The 16330-nt window shown below is 50.1% G+C and overlaps 1 protein-coding gene across 2 annotated transcripts in view; it reads left to right on the top strand.

Moving 5' to 3' along the window:
• Stk10 (serine/threonine kinase 10) overlaps positions 1 to 14383 on the top strand; it is a 102624-nt gene extending 88241 nt beyond the window's left edge. For both annotated transcript variants that reach the window (XM_085694839.2, XM_048436035.3), the window contains exons 14-19: positions 2178 to 2307; positions 3136 to 3260; positions 4163 to 4351; positions 5072 to 5197; positions 8129 to 8242; positions 12132 to 14383. In XM_085694839.2, coding sequence (XP_085550965.1) covers positions 2178 to 2307; positions 3136 to 3260; positions 4163 to 4351; positions 5072 to 5197; positions 8129 to 8242; positions 12132 to 12269 — 822 coding nt within the window. In that variant the 3' untranslated portion in view covers positions 12270 to 14383. The remainder of the gene's footprint in view (positions 1 to 2177; positions 2308 to 3135; positions 3261 to 4162; positions 4352 to 5071; positions 5198 to 8128; positions 8243 to 12131) is intronic.
• Positions 14384 to 16330: the final 1947 nt, after the last annotated feature.

The following is a 16330-nucleotide window of genomic DNA, read 5'->3' as shown; positions in this document are numbered from 1 at the left end:
GGAGAGATGGCTCAGTGGTTAAGAGCACTGTCTGTTCTTCCAGAGGTTCTGAGTTCAATTCCCAGCAACCACATGGTGGCTCACAACCATCTGTAATGAGATCTGGTGCCTTCTTCTGGCATGTAAGCATGCATGTGGGTATATAATAAATAAATAAATCTTTAACAAAACAATATTTATATCTACTTTATCTTTTATCATAACTAAGGAAAACTATAAAAATAACTATCTATTCTTCAACTCTATCAAAGACTCCAGAAGTATATAATATTACCTAAGTAACAGGAAGTGCATTGTCTTTGAAAGCTTTGAAGAATGCCTATCAATATGAAATACATATCTGTCTATCTAGAAAACCCAACTAACATGACTACAAGCTTGACTCTCATGGATGACTATCTATTAACCTGTATTTCTTAATTATACATTACATTTTTAAATGTGCTGGACAAACACAATCCCTTAATAATGATCAGAAATACATATACACAGTATAACAAAATTGACCTTAAATTTGTATCAGTAAACCAATACCACACCAATGCAAATCCCTATAGCACATATATACTAAACATACACCACAGATATACATCACACACACACAAGCACATATTTCCACCCACCCACCCACCCACCCATCCATCCATCCATCCGTCCGTCCATATTTCTCCCATCTTTGGACCTGTGAATCTGGCAGTGTTGCTGGGTCCCCACCGTTGTTGCAGCTCTCCCAGCTCCCAGCAACCTGCTTCCTCTTGCTTCCCTGTGCTTCTTTCTCTTGCACCAGCAGGTATTGTCGATACGAAATCCAAAGCTGACCCTGTCACCCTTTTCCCCTCAGCTCTGTGCCTTGAAACCCTCTCCCTTTGCCCATGAGCTGAGGCCTTCCTCACTGTGCCTGCTGCTGCCTGGCCCTCCCGGCCCCTCCCAGCTTGACCCCACCCTCGGTCCAGCCTCTCACCTCTTGCTGGAATGCTCCTGTTTTCTCCACTGTGGGATCTTTGAACATTCTGCCTCCTGAGCCCTGGGTGCAGGCAGTCGTAGCTCATGTTCACAGATGCTTGACGTATGATCTGGTCAAGCGTTTGTGGTACCCTGGGGTAGAACCTCTTTGGTGTTCCATTTGCAGAAGAATCAAAGCCCAGAAAGGTGATGCTGCAGAGTTGAGGGCAGTGGGGCAAAGTCTAGTACTTGACCTGACTCCAGATTTCCAGTCTTTTCAGTGTCCCTCACAACCTGTCTCTTTCTAGGCAAATGAAGAAATTTTTGTTTTGTTTTTTGTTTTTCAAGACAGGGTTTCTCTGTAGCTTTGGAGCCTGTCCTGGAACTAGCTCTTGTAGACCAGGCTGGACTCAAACTCACAGAGATCCACCTGCCTCTGCCTCCCGAGTGCTGGGATTAAAGGCATGCGTCACCACCACCTGGCCTAAAGAAATGGGTTTTTGTGTTCAGTAGTAGCACAGGAAAGGATGATCCTACCCAATAATAATGTATTTTCAGTACAGTGAGAAGAGGGTCTTCAATGTTTTACACAAAGAAATGATAAATATCTGAGGTGTTGGACATATAAATTCCCCCAAACTTCTCAGTACATAGGCACACACGTCCTCAAGCAGCACACTGCATCCATGTAATTTTTTAAAGATTTCATTTATTTATTATGTATACAATATTCTGTCTGCATGTATGCCTGCAGGCCGGAAGAGGGCGCCAGATCTCATCATAGATGGTTGTGAGCCACCATGTGGTTGCTGAGAATTGAACTCAGGACCTCTGGAAGAACAGTCAGTGCTCTTAACCTCTGAGCCATCTCTCCAGCCCACATCTTCACAATTATTATGAGCAGATAACTTTTTTAAACACAGGGCTAGGGACTGGAGAGATGACTCAGCAGAGAGCATTTTCTGCTTTTGCAGGAGATCTGGGTTAGGTTCCCAGCACACATGTTGTGCAGCTTGCGGACACCTGTAACTCCAATTCCAGAGACTCGGGGTCCTCTTCTGGCCTCTGCAGGCACGTGTGGTACATACACACACGTGCCAGTCAGCACTCAAACACATGAAATAAACAGTTTAAATAAACAAACCAAAGCTGGTGAGAGAGGCAGACAGGCCCTCATCTTCACAGCGAGAGAGAGCGTGCGCTAAGTTACCCAAGCCTCATTGTCCTTCCCTCAGGACCGAGACTTTGTAGCCAAGCAGAAGGAGGACCTGGAGCTGGCCATGAAGAAGCTCACCATAGAAAACAGGCATGAGATCTGTGACAAAGAACGAGAGTGCCTCAGCAAGAAGCAGGAGCTCCTCAGAGGTGGGGCCCAGAGTCACTCGAGATGATGGAAGTAGAGGCAGCCCTCCCACCCCTGGCCCCTGGGAAGTCAGGAAGGAGGCATGGATAGCCATTACCACAGCACACAGAAGCAGCAGCTTGTGTGACTGCCGCTTGCCCCACTGTGTGCTAGTCAGTGTTCACCCCTGACCTCATGCTGTCCTTGCCTGTAAGATAGCTCCCACCATGAGCCTAATGTATAGTGAGGGAACCGCCCTGGGGAGAGCTCCTATGCGTCTTGATCTCTTGACGCTACTCCAAGTGAATTCCAAGCCCAAATGGCTTAGAAGCAACAGAAAGGCAAGGAAGCCCAAGGACCCAGCAGATCAGTGCCCTCCGAGGACCTGCTTCCTCACGGGATGGTCTCACCCGCATCACCTCCACACAGGTGCCCCATCAGAGCCCTTCTCGTCAGAAAAGAAGGGGCGTTAATGTAGATTTTCCTTAACAGTGTCGTTGAAGAGCATTTCCTCTTCAGGGTTTGCTTGTGCCCTTTGGTAGAGGAGGAAGCTGTGGCCTCTGTCCCCATCCCAGCTCCAGCTGCCCCCTGCCTGCTGACCTGCGGCAGCTTCTCAGCTCCCAGGCTGCGGGGGCGGGGAGGAGGGTCGTCATCTCTTAGTTTCCTCCGCTCCACTCAGGTCAGCCAGTGTGGTTTAATGAGGTAGCCTAGGTGCCCATTCCTCTGAGACCGACACCGGGTTGGTCATCAGTCCCAGCAGGAGCCTCACTGGGAGTGAGGAGGGGGCGGGAGATGTGTCCGGTCTCTGGCCCCGTCCACTCCTTACCTTGTGGGTGGCGTGTCCTCCGCAGAGCGTGAGGCAGCCCTGTGGGAGATGGAGGAGCACCAGTTGCAGGAGCGGCACCAGCTGGTGAAGCAGCAGCTTAAGGACCAGTACTTCCTGCAGCGGCATGACCTGCTGCGCAAGCACGAGAAGGTGAGGCCGGGCTGGGAGGCGGGGCAGCTCCATCACGGCACCCGGGAGGGAGGGGCTTCCGTGACCGTCTCCTGGGTGCCCTGCTCCAGGGGCAGAAATCAAGGAAGTCGTGTGAGGGCCGCAGATGATGCAGACGGCTCCTCTGCTCACCCCAACGCCTCAATGCTGGGCTCTGTCAGTTCAAAACCAGTTCTGGGCTGCTTGAAACTATGCCCTACCCCCACTCCCCTAAAAAGAGAAAGAACAGAGAGGGTGATGCTTATTGACTTGTAGAGGGTTTCTATCCCCAACACCCATCCTCAGTTGAAGATAACAGTACAAATGTCCCTTGGCTGCCTGCCCTCCGGGCGCCCAGTGCAGGGTGTGCCCCCTCAGGGACATGTGAGTAACCAGAGCTATGGCTTCACTGCCACTGCCTGGTATCCAGAATACTGAACTAGATTTTGTTTGCCCAAGGAAAATTCAAAATTGGGCTCAGCTGAGTCACACTGTTTTTACGCCATTGCCAAGTCCGAAAACTGTGGGTCAAACCATCAGTAGTCGGGGACGCCGTAATGTTAAAAGAACAACAGCAACAACAACAGAAAAACCAGGGCTGGTGAAATGACTTCGTGGATAAGGGAGCTGGCCACCAAGCCTGATGACCTGAGTTCAATTCCCAGAACCTTCATAGCGGAAAAACTTGTCTTCTGAGGGCCATGCTCATGCTTAACCCGCTCCTGGCCAATAAAATAAGTAAATGTAAAAAGAAAGAATTTTAAAGAACAGATAATGTTGAACCGTCGACATGAGCTGTCAGCTGTGCTGTTCTGATGCCCTGGCTCCTGTGTGGAGCTGACCTTTGGCTCCGAAGCACCCTCTGTGCCTAGCGCTCCCCTGACCTCTGCCTGGTGTCCCTCTAGGAGCGGGAGCAGATGCAGCGCTACAACCAGCGTATGATGGAGCAGCTGAAAATCAGACAGCAGCAGGAGAAGGCGCGGCTCCCCAAGATCCAGAGGAGCGACGGCAAGACACGCATGGCCATGTACAAGAAGAGCCTGCACATCAATGGCGCAGGCAGTGCCTCCGAGCAGCGCGAGAAGATCAAGCAGGTGGGGGCTGCACCCGGTAGGCTGTGGGGAGTGGTCACGGAGGGACCCAGTAAGACCTGGTAAGGCCATGGAAGGACAGGGTCCTGGGAGGGGATGTGTAAGTCGGTCAGGGCCTGGGAGCTTCAGTAGCCCAGGAGTCTCCTCCCCTGGTGGACAGACAGATCTGCATTTGACAGTTGTCGTGTACGGGTCCCTTTCATGATTCCACACTTTTTTTTTTAATATTTATTTTTATTATATGTGCATTGGTGTTTTGCACGCATGTCTGTGAGGGTGTCAAATTCCCTGGAACTGGAGTTACAGGCAGTTGTGAGCTGCCACGTGGGTGCTGGGAATTGGACCTGGGTCCTCTGGAAGAGCAGCCAATGCTCTTAACCGCTGAGCCATCTCTCCAGTCCCAGCTTTTATGCTCATGGTGTTCTCTGTTCTCACCCAAGACCCTCTTACGTCTTCTATGTGACGTAGGCCCCTGAGATTTCTGTGTATACTGTCCTAGCACATGTCACCTCACCTTGTCTGGTCCCTACCAGTATGGGGCCAGAGGCTGGGTCTCCACTCCGGACAGGAGTTTCAATAGTGAGAGCATAACCTGAGGTAGACTGGGTTCTGAGCGTTGCTGCCCAGTCCCTGGGAGCAGCCTCACTGACTCAGGCAGAGGCTGGCCAAGCCCCCACCCAGCCACCCGGGGCGAGCACCCACGGGAGCCTCCTCTCTCTGCAGTTCTCCCAGCAGGAGGAGAAGAGGCAGAAGGCGGAGAGGCTGCAGCAGCAGCAGAAACATGAGAACCAGATGCGGGACATGGTGGCCCAGTGTGAGAGCAACATGAGCGAGCTGCAGCAGCTGCAGGTAATCAGCCCTGTGCCTCGGCTTCCCCAAGGCAGCCAGTGCTCAGAGGCCAAGGGCTCCACAGCAGGGCCACATCCTGTCAGGCAGGCCCAGGTGCGCCGATTCCAGCCTGCCATGCTGCTCCATGTGTGCTACGCTGGATAAGTTGTGCGACCCTCGCAGACGCGCCTCCTCTAAAATAGCCATAGGGTGGAGGCGATGACTCCAGTATGGCAGGATTGGTGTGTGATGAAGCTGAAAGCGCCTCACACTCCGGGGCCTGAGCTGCCGTGTGGTTCCTTTGCTTGTGCAGGAATCCTGGCTTTGGGTGTCCCTACTCCTCGTTTGGCCCCAGGCGTTAGGGATATCAGCTAGCAGGAGGTGTTTGTCCATCAGAACTTGGCAGACCAGTTGTCTGGATTTCAACAGCAGAACATCTGAAGGCCCAGTCCAGGATCTGATACTTGGGGCCCCCTTGTGGCTGAGCCAGGCATTGTTGTTCTTGACAGATGAGTCCTCCATCCTCTATGGCTTTCAGGAAGTGGCTCAGGCCCTTGGGCTCAGGTGGAAATTAGTGGAGAGGCAGGGAGACTCCCGAGAAATGGCCAGCATTGGAGGTTGCCAGGCAGGGTCTCTTCCGCGTGGGCATTAGTTAAGCACTTGCATTCTTCTCTCAAGACATTATGTGAATGTTGACTGAGAGACCCACGTAAATTGACATGCCTCACACAGTCGGTCACAGCAACACAGTGCTGTTCTGAGTATTTCTGATTAGACCACTTTGTAAACTCCCAGAAGCTTTCAGCTTGAGGCTCAAAATAAAACCCTTCTGAGGGTCTCTCCTGCCCCAGCCTGAAGGGCCCTTGTGTGGGGATAAAGGCCTTGTCCTTCCTTAGACTGAGTCCCTGCAGGGAGCCAGTGGGGACCTCACTCCTGTCTACCAGATTTCAGATAAAATTTATGAAGCAGATGACTTACCTCAGAGTGTGCCGTGGAGATGGGGCTAGCCTCAGCCTTGTTCCTTGCCAGAGATCTCTCCTCAGAAAATGACACAAGACAAGAGATATTATTATATATTAGTTACATATGTCATATGATATGTGACTAGACACAATGCACATTTATACATATAATTTCTGTAAGTAAGTAATTATACACACAGATTTAGCCTGCTTGGGTTGCCATAAAAAAAAATATTGTAGCTAGATACAGTGGCATACACCTGCAGCGGCACGTACCTGCAGTGGTACACACCTGCAGCGGTATGCACCTGCAGCAGCACGTACCTGCAGCGGCATGCACTTGCACCTGCAGCAGCACATACCCCCAGTCCTGCCACTTGAAAGACGTCGGCAGGAGGGTGGCCTCAGACCAGGAGTTGCAGGCTGCTGTTTATTTATTTCCTTATTATGTACAAATGTATGTGTGTGAGTGTGGGCACGCCCTGGCATACGTGCGGTTCAGAGGACTTTTAGGAGCCAGTTCTGTCATCCTTCCAGAGTGGGTTCTGGGGACCAAACTCAGGTCGCCAAGTCGACGGTGTTTTGCCCACTGAGTCATCTCACTAGCCCAAAACTATTTTAAAAAACACAGATGTTTTTATGTTTAAAAAACACCACAGCCGGGCAGTGGTGACATATGCCTTTAATCCCAGCACTTGGGAAGTATAGGCAGGTAGATCTCTGTGAGTTCAAGGCCATCCTGGTCTACAAAGTAGTTCCAGGACAGGCTGCAAAAAAACAGACAATTTAGACAATCCACAGAAGGGTAGGCGGGATGGCTCAGTGACCAGAGCACTTGCACACAGGCCTAACAGTCTCAGTTTGATCCCCAGAACCATGCAAAGGGGAGAAGTGAAACGTGACTCCACAGTTGTTCTTTGGTGACACATATACACCATGGCCTACATGCCCCCCCACATACACGTGTGCGGAGTTCGAGGCCTCTCGTTCGTTCCCTGCTGTTCTAACTGGAAATAATCATTTAGATTTATTTATTTATTTATTTATGCAGTAGCCTACCTGTAGGCCAGAAGAGGGCACCAGATCTCATTACAGATGGTTGTGAGCCACCATGTGGTTGCTGGGAATTGAACTCAGGACCTCTGGAAGAGCAGTCAGTGCTCTTAACCACTGAGCCATCTCTCCAGCCCCCGAAATAATCATTTAGAAACTGTATTATTTGCAATACTGTTTGGCCAATAGCTTAAGCGTATTTCTGGCTAACTCTTATGTCTTAAATTAACTTATATCTTAAATAATTTAACTAAATTAAATTAATTTAGTTTTTATATTCTACCATGAGGCTTGTGGCCTACCACCAAGGTCCTGGCATGTCTGTCTGACTCCACCTACTCTCTCTCTCTCTCTCTCTCTCTCTCTCTCTCTCTCTTTTTTTAGACAGGGTTTCTCTGTAGCTTTGGAGCCTGTCCTTGTAGACCAGGCTGGACTCAAACTCACCTGCCTCTGCCTCCTGAGTGCTGGGATTAAAGGCATGCACCACCACTGCCCAGCTCCACCTACTCTCTCTATATCTCTCTTTCAGCCTGGTTTTACTCTGTTAAGCCATTAACCTAAAGCAGCATCTTTATTAACAAATGACAATAAAACATATTCACAGCATACATCACCTTCCACATCTCTCTCTCTCTCTCTTTCTCTCTCTCTCTCTCACACACACACACACACACACACACACAGACACACACACGCATAAGAAAGTTGCAAATTTTCTGTAAATTTACCCACTAAAAACTATTACCATTTGTGTTTTGGAATAGTCCTCTAGGCATTGCTTATTGCAGATTGTTGCAACTGTATTACCACATGAAGAGTCGTGGATAATGGCAAAGGGTAATAAGCCCGTGGTAGTTGTGGTGCCCTTGAGGGTGCAGGCGGTCTGGTTCCCCCGGCTTCTCCCTCCTTACTTTCACCCCTTTTCTGCCTATTCCAGAATGAAAAGTGTCACCTGTTGGTAGAACATGAAACCCAGAAGTTGAAGGCCCTGGATGAGAGCCATAACCAGAGCCTGAAGGAATGGAGGGACAAGCTGCGGCCACGCAAGAAGGTACCGAATTGGGCTGGTGGGTGCCTTGGACATCTGAAGCCTCCCTGACAGACAGGACCCACTGTCTGCTGTGCTAAACACTGGTAGCCCTCCGTACCTGGGATAGCAGCCTCCTCAGGCGCTGGTCCATATACACCTGAGGCAGAGGACCCCGCCCAGTGGAAGCAGAGGATCTGTCGTGAGCAGTGCTCAGTCATGTTGCCAGGCTGGAGGCCCTGTTTGTGGGGAGTTTCTCCTGGGAAGTCGGTCCGTGAGATCAAAGGCCAGCACCAGCTAGTTTACTTTCTGAATTGGTTTCCTGATGTTTAAATCAGTGTGCTTGGGCTAGTGTGCAGCTCGAGGGGAGAGCGCCTGCCTAGCACGTGCTCGATGCTCTGTGTTCATCCCCAGCACCAAAGCAAACCGCCGTCTACTTAGCAGCTTAAGTCACAATTTTTACCAAAGTCTGTAGTAATGGGGTTCCAAAGTTGGGGGTCTCTCCCAGGCATCTCCAGGGTCTCGCAGGCTGGAGTCAGGCTGGACTGGGCCCTTAACTGTAGAAAAGGAACCCATCCTAGTTCATTGACATTTTGACAGAATCCTCACTGCGCTGGAGCAGTGTGACCAGGTGCCTCCCGCTCCTGCCATCTTACCTCCCCACGATGGGCTGGACCCTCAGACTATGAACCAAAACAGTCTTCCCTTAATTGCTCTTGACAGGTATTTTGTTGCAGAAATGACGAGTGACTAGCATAGTCATTGCAGGCCTCGGTGCAGTCATGGTAGAGATGAGATCGTAAGACCCTTTAGCGGCCATTCGCCCACAGCATGTATCAAAGCACAGCCACCTTAAACCACCCTTGACCTTGTGCCCCACTTGGCCTGATGTCCTGAGGGTTTTTTTAGCCACTGTGTACCTGGACGGAGGCAGGCTGTGGCCTGCTGGGACTTGTGACACTAAACCCACAGGTATCCAGTGTTCCCGCTGGCTCTGCCTCACAGAATGAACATACATCTGCCTGTCCAGCTCTGGGCACATCCTGAAAATGAGCAGAAGTCTCTCAGAGCAGCTGCCCATGACCTGAGATAGTCGCTTGGGCTCCTGGAAGCACTGCAGGCTCGTGCTTGGTGAGCTGGCCCTGCATCAGCCTGTGGCACTGCCTCGGGGCAGGGTTCTGTCACAGCCGCCTGAGTGGCTGCTGGCACGGTGACCCAGAGGTGATAGTCCTCTGTGCCTTTGCTTTGTGGTCCGCAGCCTCAAGCACTGTCCTCCCCTTATATCATACCCTGCGGAATATTTTTAGAAGAATTCAGATGACTTCCTTCCAAGTGAGCCAGACTTCCTGATTTGCTGGGGTCACTGTGAGGACAGAGTGGAGCCTCAGAGTCGTCGGCTCTCCCTCCTCAGTTTGCCTCTTTAGACTGTATAATGCAGACCTATTATCTGCATTCTAAAATGTGTCTATAGAAGCTAGTGTTAGCACACTGCTGCCTGTGGGCCAAGTCTGCCCGACTACCCATTTGTCAATAAGTTTGATTAGAAAGCAACCCATTCGTTTACCTTCTGCGTGGCTGATTTTGCCTTGCAGCAGAAACTCTGGTCTGAGAAGCAGAGCGTCTCCCATATAGGCAGGGAAACTGCCCCCATGAAAGCTCAACAATATCACTGAAACAGGGCCTGCACAATGACAATATAGGTTGCCAGTCCAGCATGGGTGGGGGAAGTCTCACATGGCCTCACTCGAGATGAAGAGTTAGAGGTAGTTAAATGGTTGCCGAGAGAAGCATCAGTCTTCTCCAGGGGTGAGCCCCCGAAGTTAGCCAACCCCAAGCAGTCATTTCTAACACATATACAAATGAGCAGCAGAAAATGGACTCATTAGGCTGTATCCATATACATATGGATATATGCATGTTTACATGTATATACTTCATAATGGTAGCCAAAGAAGAAGAGGTCACAGATTAGAGAGGAAGTAGTGGGGGATACGTGGGAGAGCTGGAAGAAATGAGGTAAATACAGTATTCGTGTATGGCATTCTCAAAAAAAATTTGTTTAAATGTTTACCGTCTGGCGCACAGCAGGAGACACGCCGCTGCCCGTGGCCTTCGCAGGCTTTGCCTAGGAATGCTTGTGGTGGGCAGAAGGCGAGGCTTGAGTTGCAGGCTTCAGTCCCTCCAGCAGATGCTTGGTTTGGGGTTTCAGATCCTTCTCCAAGGTTGGGATATTTGCATATGTATAATGAGATGTCTGGGGAACAAGACCTCTTAGTTACTTCTCTCGTCTTGTGGTGGAACACCAGACAGAAGGTTTATTTTGGCTACACTGGAGGTTGAGGTGCTGGTCACAGCAGAGGCAGATGGCAGGAAGCAGAACAGAACTATACCCCTCAACCCTCCCCACACACCCGTGACCCTGGCTTCACCAGCCACCCCACCTGCCTGGGGGTGGAGTGTTCAGGCACAGGAGCCTCTGCTGACATTCCACGCTCACACCTTAACAGACCCCGGTCTAGAGAAACTCAGCGGTGTCTCCCGGGTCTCTGCACACAGCTAGAAGGGTTTTTTTTTTGTTTTGGTTTGGTTTTTGTTTTGGTTTTTTTGTTTTGTTTTGTTTTGTTTTTTAAATTTTTTTTATGGTTTATTTAACCTTTTTTTTTTAATTTTATGTGCATTGGTGTGAAGGTGTCAGATCCCCTGCAGCTGGATCTTCAGACAGTTGTGAGCTGCCATGTGGGTGCTGGGAATTGAACCCGGGTCCTCTGCAAGAGCAGTCAGTGCTCTTAACCACTGAGCCATCTCTCCAGCCCCCTGGTTTTTTTTTTTTTTTTTTTTTTTTTTTTGAGACAGAGTTTCTCTGTAGCTTTGGAGCCTGTCCTAGAACTCACTCTGTAGATCAGGCTGGCCTTGAATTCACAGAGATCCTCCTGTCTCTACCTCTGCAGTGCTGCGATTAAAGGTGTGCGCTACCACCGCCCGGCACCTCAAGGTATCTTTGGCAGACCCATGTTTTGAGCGCCACCTGCCCTGTGAGGTCAGAGGTGGATTTTTCACTGCAGCATCAAACTAGCACTTTCAAAGTTGTCAGATTGGGGAACATCCTGGGCATTTGGAGTGGGCATGCTCAACTCTTCCTGGCTTTGAAACTGGGTGATCTACTAGATGACCCTGTGCCTACACAGCAGGAGAACTATTAGTGACCCCTTCACTGCGGGCCACACGCTGGACCCCTGGGCTACGTGGTTTGCAAACATATTACATTACATTGAGGCGATATGGTGATTTTTCAGGTTTTTTTTTTTAATTGCTAGCCTTTAAGTATAGATTTTGCATAAATCCAGTTTCTCCTCTGACAAGTTGTCTGATGGTCCATGTTCTCCACCGCCTCTTCCACTTCCTTTCTGAACTGGCGCTGTGTCTCAGCATCTTCGGGAAGTCTTTTCTGGTGGGATCTGGTTTGTCTGGATAAATGAGCACGTAACCAAAGGACGCTCCTGTGTTGCCTGCCGGCTGGAAAGAAGCCTCCCTTGGCCTGAGGAGCTTAGCCCCATATTTCTAGGATCATACCCCCAGAGGGGCAGAGGTGCCTGTCTTCCCAGCACACAGTGTCCTGATACGGATGTGGTGTCAGTCTGCCATCTCCCCTGGTTTTTCTTTATTCATCCGGCTCTCTTCCCCGCCAGGAGAGTCCTGTCTGTGTCCCTGACTCCTTTACCAGCATTTCCTCAGGATTTACGCTGGGCCTGTGTGCCTGGCAAGAGGTGAAGTGGGGGCGCTCACCTCAGGGAGAGGAAGGAGAGACCTTCTGCCCATCCCTGGAGCCTGGGTGGGAGCTGTCCAGAAAGGTCGTGCTGTTTACCGTTGGAACGATTGACATCCCACTGAGTACCATCTGCTCTCTCTTCCCCAGGCCCTGGAAGAGGATTTGAACCAGAAGAAGCGGGAACAGGAAATGTTCTTCAAACTAAGTGAGGAGGCGGAACCCGGACCCACCACACCCAATAGAGCCAGCAAGTTCTTCCCCTACAGCTCTGGGGACTCTTCCTAATACCCCCATCTCTGGGCTGTGGTGGGCGATGTGGCAGCAGGACCACTGGGGCCTCCAAGCCTCTATGAACTCAGGACCTCCTTTGCTTCTGTGCCTACTCGAACCAGCCCGTCAGCCTGCAGTGCCCCACACAGCCGCCCTGGTGCTTCTGGTGGATGACTTCATCGAGACTCACATTCCCATCACCTGGAAGTGATTTGGGCTCTTGGGGTCAGGGAGGAGGTGTGATGGGTGTGCCTCCTTCTGTTTGCCAAAACACCAGTTCTACTGTCTGTGAGCACAAGTACTACCAATGACGTCACCGTGAACTCATCCTTATTGTAATCCTTGTGGGTTTTTTTTTTTTTTTTCCCAGTGTCTGAAAAGCATCCCTAACAGCCATTTCAGTCCCTAGCAGCCAGCTTTCGGGAGTGTCCTCATTCCCCTGCTTCAGCCAGCTCACTTGGTGCTTGATGCCAGGCGCTGTGTATGTGGGGGCCAGGAATAGGGGAAGGGAGGCCAGAAATGTTCACCCTGCTGGGCGTGCGCGTATACACACACACACACACACACACACACACATATACATGCGTGTGCAACTTGGCCTCCTGACACCACCCTGACTGCCTCTGCCCTGGCTTCCTATGGAACCTGCTTGCAGCCTCCTGAGCCTGATCCTGGGCCGCCGAGCATGGCAGGTGGAGCAGCTGGTGGGGACATGCTGTGTGCTGGCACCAGGGCCCAGGGAAGGCACAGGCTGTACTGCCAGCTTGCAACTCATTTGGCTGCACCCAGGATCCTGTGTTCAGGAGTAAACACCTCTCCACAGCCAACTTCTGCTGCCTAGCACGTGCCAATCTCACCCTCGCCCGCTTGTCTGCAGGTACCCTGGGAAGGTTCTCAGCCTTTGCCCTGGTCCCGGCCTGGAGTCTCACCATACATTCAGCTAAGCCTCCTGAGCCCTTGCACTTTGTTCTTCCCGAAGACATTCTTCCTGCTCCCAGGAACGTGCAGAAGCAAAGATACTGAGCCTCCGTGGTTCTGGGCCTTGGGGTGGCTCAGGTGGCCTTCTGAGGTGCTGATCCCCACAGGCCACCATGTGTCGCAACCTAGAAAAGCAGCTGTCCCACCCAGCCTGTGTTCACTGCTGAAACAAACCTTTCTTGACTCTGACGCCTCTGTGCTCCATTAAAGCAGATATAAAATGGCTGGCTGCCTCAGGAAGACACTCTTTTTTATAAGCCACTTCCCAATGCTGCTGCTGCTGCTGCCCCCGCCGCTGAGGCTGGTGAGGGGCTCAGACCTCAGCAGGATTTCTACATCAGCTGCCTGGCCTGATGCTGAGGCAATTCCCTGGAAAGTTTCCCCAGATGCCTACTGGGTGCCTAGGAGGGACTGGGCTAGAAAGGTAGGAAAACAGGTCTTAGGGCTCCCCGATCTCGGGTGCGGTAAAGGAACTCACAGAGTCCAGGAGGGTGGTAGTTCTCAGGGTAGCGAGCATCAGCTTGCCTTCGGGTCTCACACTGGCGGGTCATGAGGAACAGTTGACTTTGTCCTCTCTGGTGCACGGGTGACTGAGAAACAAACTGCACACCTGCAGGACCCGAAGATGGAAGTGGGCGGGGCTGCTTCTGTCATTGTTTACAATCTGCTTTTTTTTTTTTTTTTTTTTTTTGGTGTCCAGGGGACTTGACAGTGGCTCTATTAGGCAAAATTCCAGTTTTGTGGATCAGGTAGTCTTTGATCATTTCCTGGCTTATCATTCTTACTGTCCTGGTCCTTTGTGCGACTGTTGCTTCCATACTTAGTGCCACCTGAGCCCTGTTTGCTCTACTGTGCCTTTTTGAGTGGGGTCTAGCCTAGTCTCCCAGCCTTATCATTTGGCATATGTGCAATGCCTGCTGCCGACAAGGCCCATGCAGTATTCCTCATGCCCTGTGCTAATGTTCTCTGTATAGGGACAGACAGAGATGTCTTTAGCTAAGTAGATGTAACTAACTTATATTTCCCCTCATGAAGGATAGATGTAATGTGTATGTCATTTCCAACCGTCACGTAAAATTTTTGTAAACTGTCCTCTGCAAACAAAAAAAAAATGTAAATATGCTTCTAATAAAATAACAAGGTAATTTGCATACACTGTTGTTCTTTCTGGTTGGAATGGGACGGCAGGCGGGCTTCCCAGGTTTGCCTAGCAAGATCCTCCTCCATCAGGGAGAGGGCCACACTTCACAGTTTCTGTTTGAAGTTGAGAGAGGAAAGAAATATATGCTCTCTGGCTATTCAGTATCATTCTTTGGTTTGCTTTTTTTTTTTTTTTTGAGATTGGATTTCATTGTTTAGCCCTGGCTGTCCTGGAATTTGCCCTGTAGACCAGGCTAGCCTCTATTGGAGACCAGCTTTGACAAGTACACCACTTACCAGGGTAGGGGCATGGGGATTAGAAAAATAAATAAACAGAATGAAGACGCTAGTGAAAACAGTAAAACAGAAACACAGGATGGTATTGGGAGGGAGTTCCAGTGAATACTGAAATTCACTCACATTTAATTTCCATTTCCTTAAAATTACCCCAACGCCAAAAGGTAGGAGTAAGATATATGTATATATATATATAAAAAACTGCATTAACACGATACAAGAAAAATGAATAGGCCAGTTGAAAATTATGGGCGGTGGTGGCTCACACCTTTAATCCCAGCACTCGGGAGGCAGAGGCAGGCGGCCCTTTGTGAGTTTGAGGCCAGCCTGGTCTACAAGAGCTAGTTCCAGGATAGTCTTCAAAGCTACAGAGAAACCCTGTCTCGCAAAACCAAAAAGAAAATTATGGGCTACATTCTTAGTTAAGCATTCTGTTGCTAGAACAAGACAAGTAACGCTCATGCCCTAGACCAAAACGTTGTGTAGGCAAAGCACTCCTTGGGTGGAATTCATTGTTATCTCCCCAAGGGAATGGGAACTTAGCTGGATGGATCCTTAGACTTTAGTTTGAGGTAAAAACAGGCCTACTTCTCAATACCTGTAATACAAGGTCTGGATATTAGCCATACCTGTTGGCAATAACCTTGAGAGAGCAGAACTCTCTGAGATCTAGGTGGGACCTTTGAGGTAGAAACAGTCGATAACCTTGAAGGAACAGAAATAAGCTCCAGCTCTCTGCCTGACCTTTGGTCAGATGGAGCGGCAACAGCTTTGAGCAAGCTGAAACTCTGACCTTCAGGCAAGGTGGAAATAGGCTCACACTTTTGGGCCTCCACAAGCCTCGAACCCAAAGATCCCACCTGCTTCTGCCTCCCCGGTGCTGGGGTTAAAGGTGGAAACCATGGACACTCCACACTGCACCCTTTTCCTCATTTTTAAATTGTAGTGACAAGGCCTGTGCAGCGGGATCAGGTTTACTATGCATATGCACACGTTGCCTTACTCTGGTCATTTATAAACTGTGTAGCTACGGTTTCCCCAAATCGCTGACACCTGTTTTCTATTATGATCAGTTTCATTTATAGCTGACGTACTTCATTGTTGCACATTTTCAAATATTATTTTGAGAAGGACTTCGTACTTGTTGTGGAATACCAAAGGATTTCACAAGGTACAGAAGAATGTAGAGTCCCCTTCTGCTTAGGACTGAGCTACTACTGCCCCCTGGAAACCTTGTGGCCAGCAGAGGGCAGGCTGCGACCATGGTGCTGCACAGGCCTCTGGACATCTGCTGGTGGTGTGGACACATCATCCATTGCTTGTCTGGCGGGGGAGGGGGAGATGCAAATGAGCAGGCACCTGGCATACTTACCATTAAAGGCTAGAAAAGTGAGGTTCCAAGAATTCAGGAGACTGGCAAAAAAACCACAGTGCATTAAGGGATGTGGAGGACTGGGGAAATGAGATCATCCTGTGTTAATTGACCCCTCTTAATGTACCCAGTGCTGGGGAGAGAGGCATGAGTAATGCCTGGGCACTGTCTTCAGCAAGCTCACCCGTGAAGACAGGACTGGGAGAGCAGAGCATTGGTTCAGGCTGACACTGCCCCAGAGAATCAGGGACACCTGCCAGAAGAGCCACGCTCTCCTGGAGGATAAACT

The sequence above is a fragment of the Myodes glareolus genome, chromosome 9 (assembly GCF_982192425.1).
Source record: "Myodes glareolus chromosome 9, mMyoGla1.1, whole genome shotgun sequence".
Taxonomy (NCBI): Eukaryota; Metazoa; Chordata; class Mammalia; order Rodentia; family Cricetidae; genus Myodes; species Myodes glareolus.
This window is presented reverse-complemented; position numbering and strand designations above follow the sequence as displayed.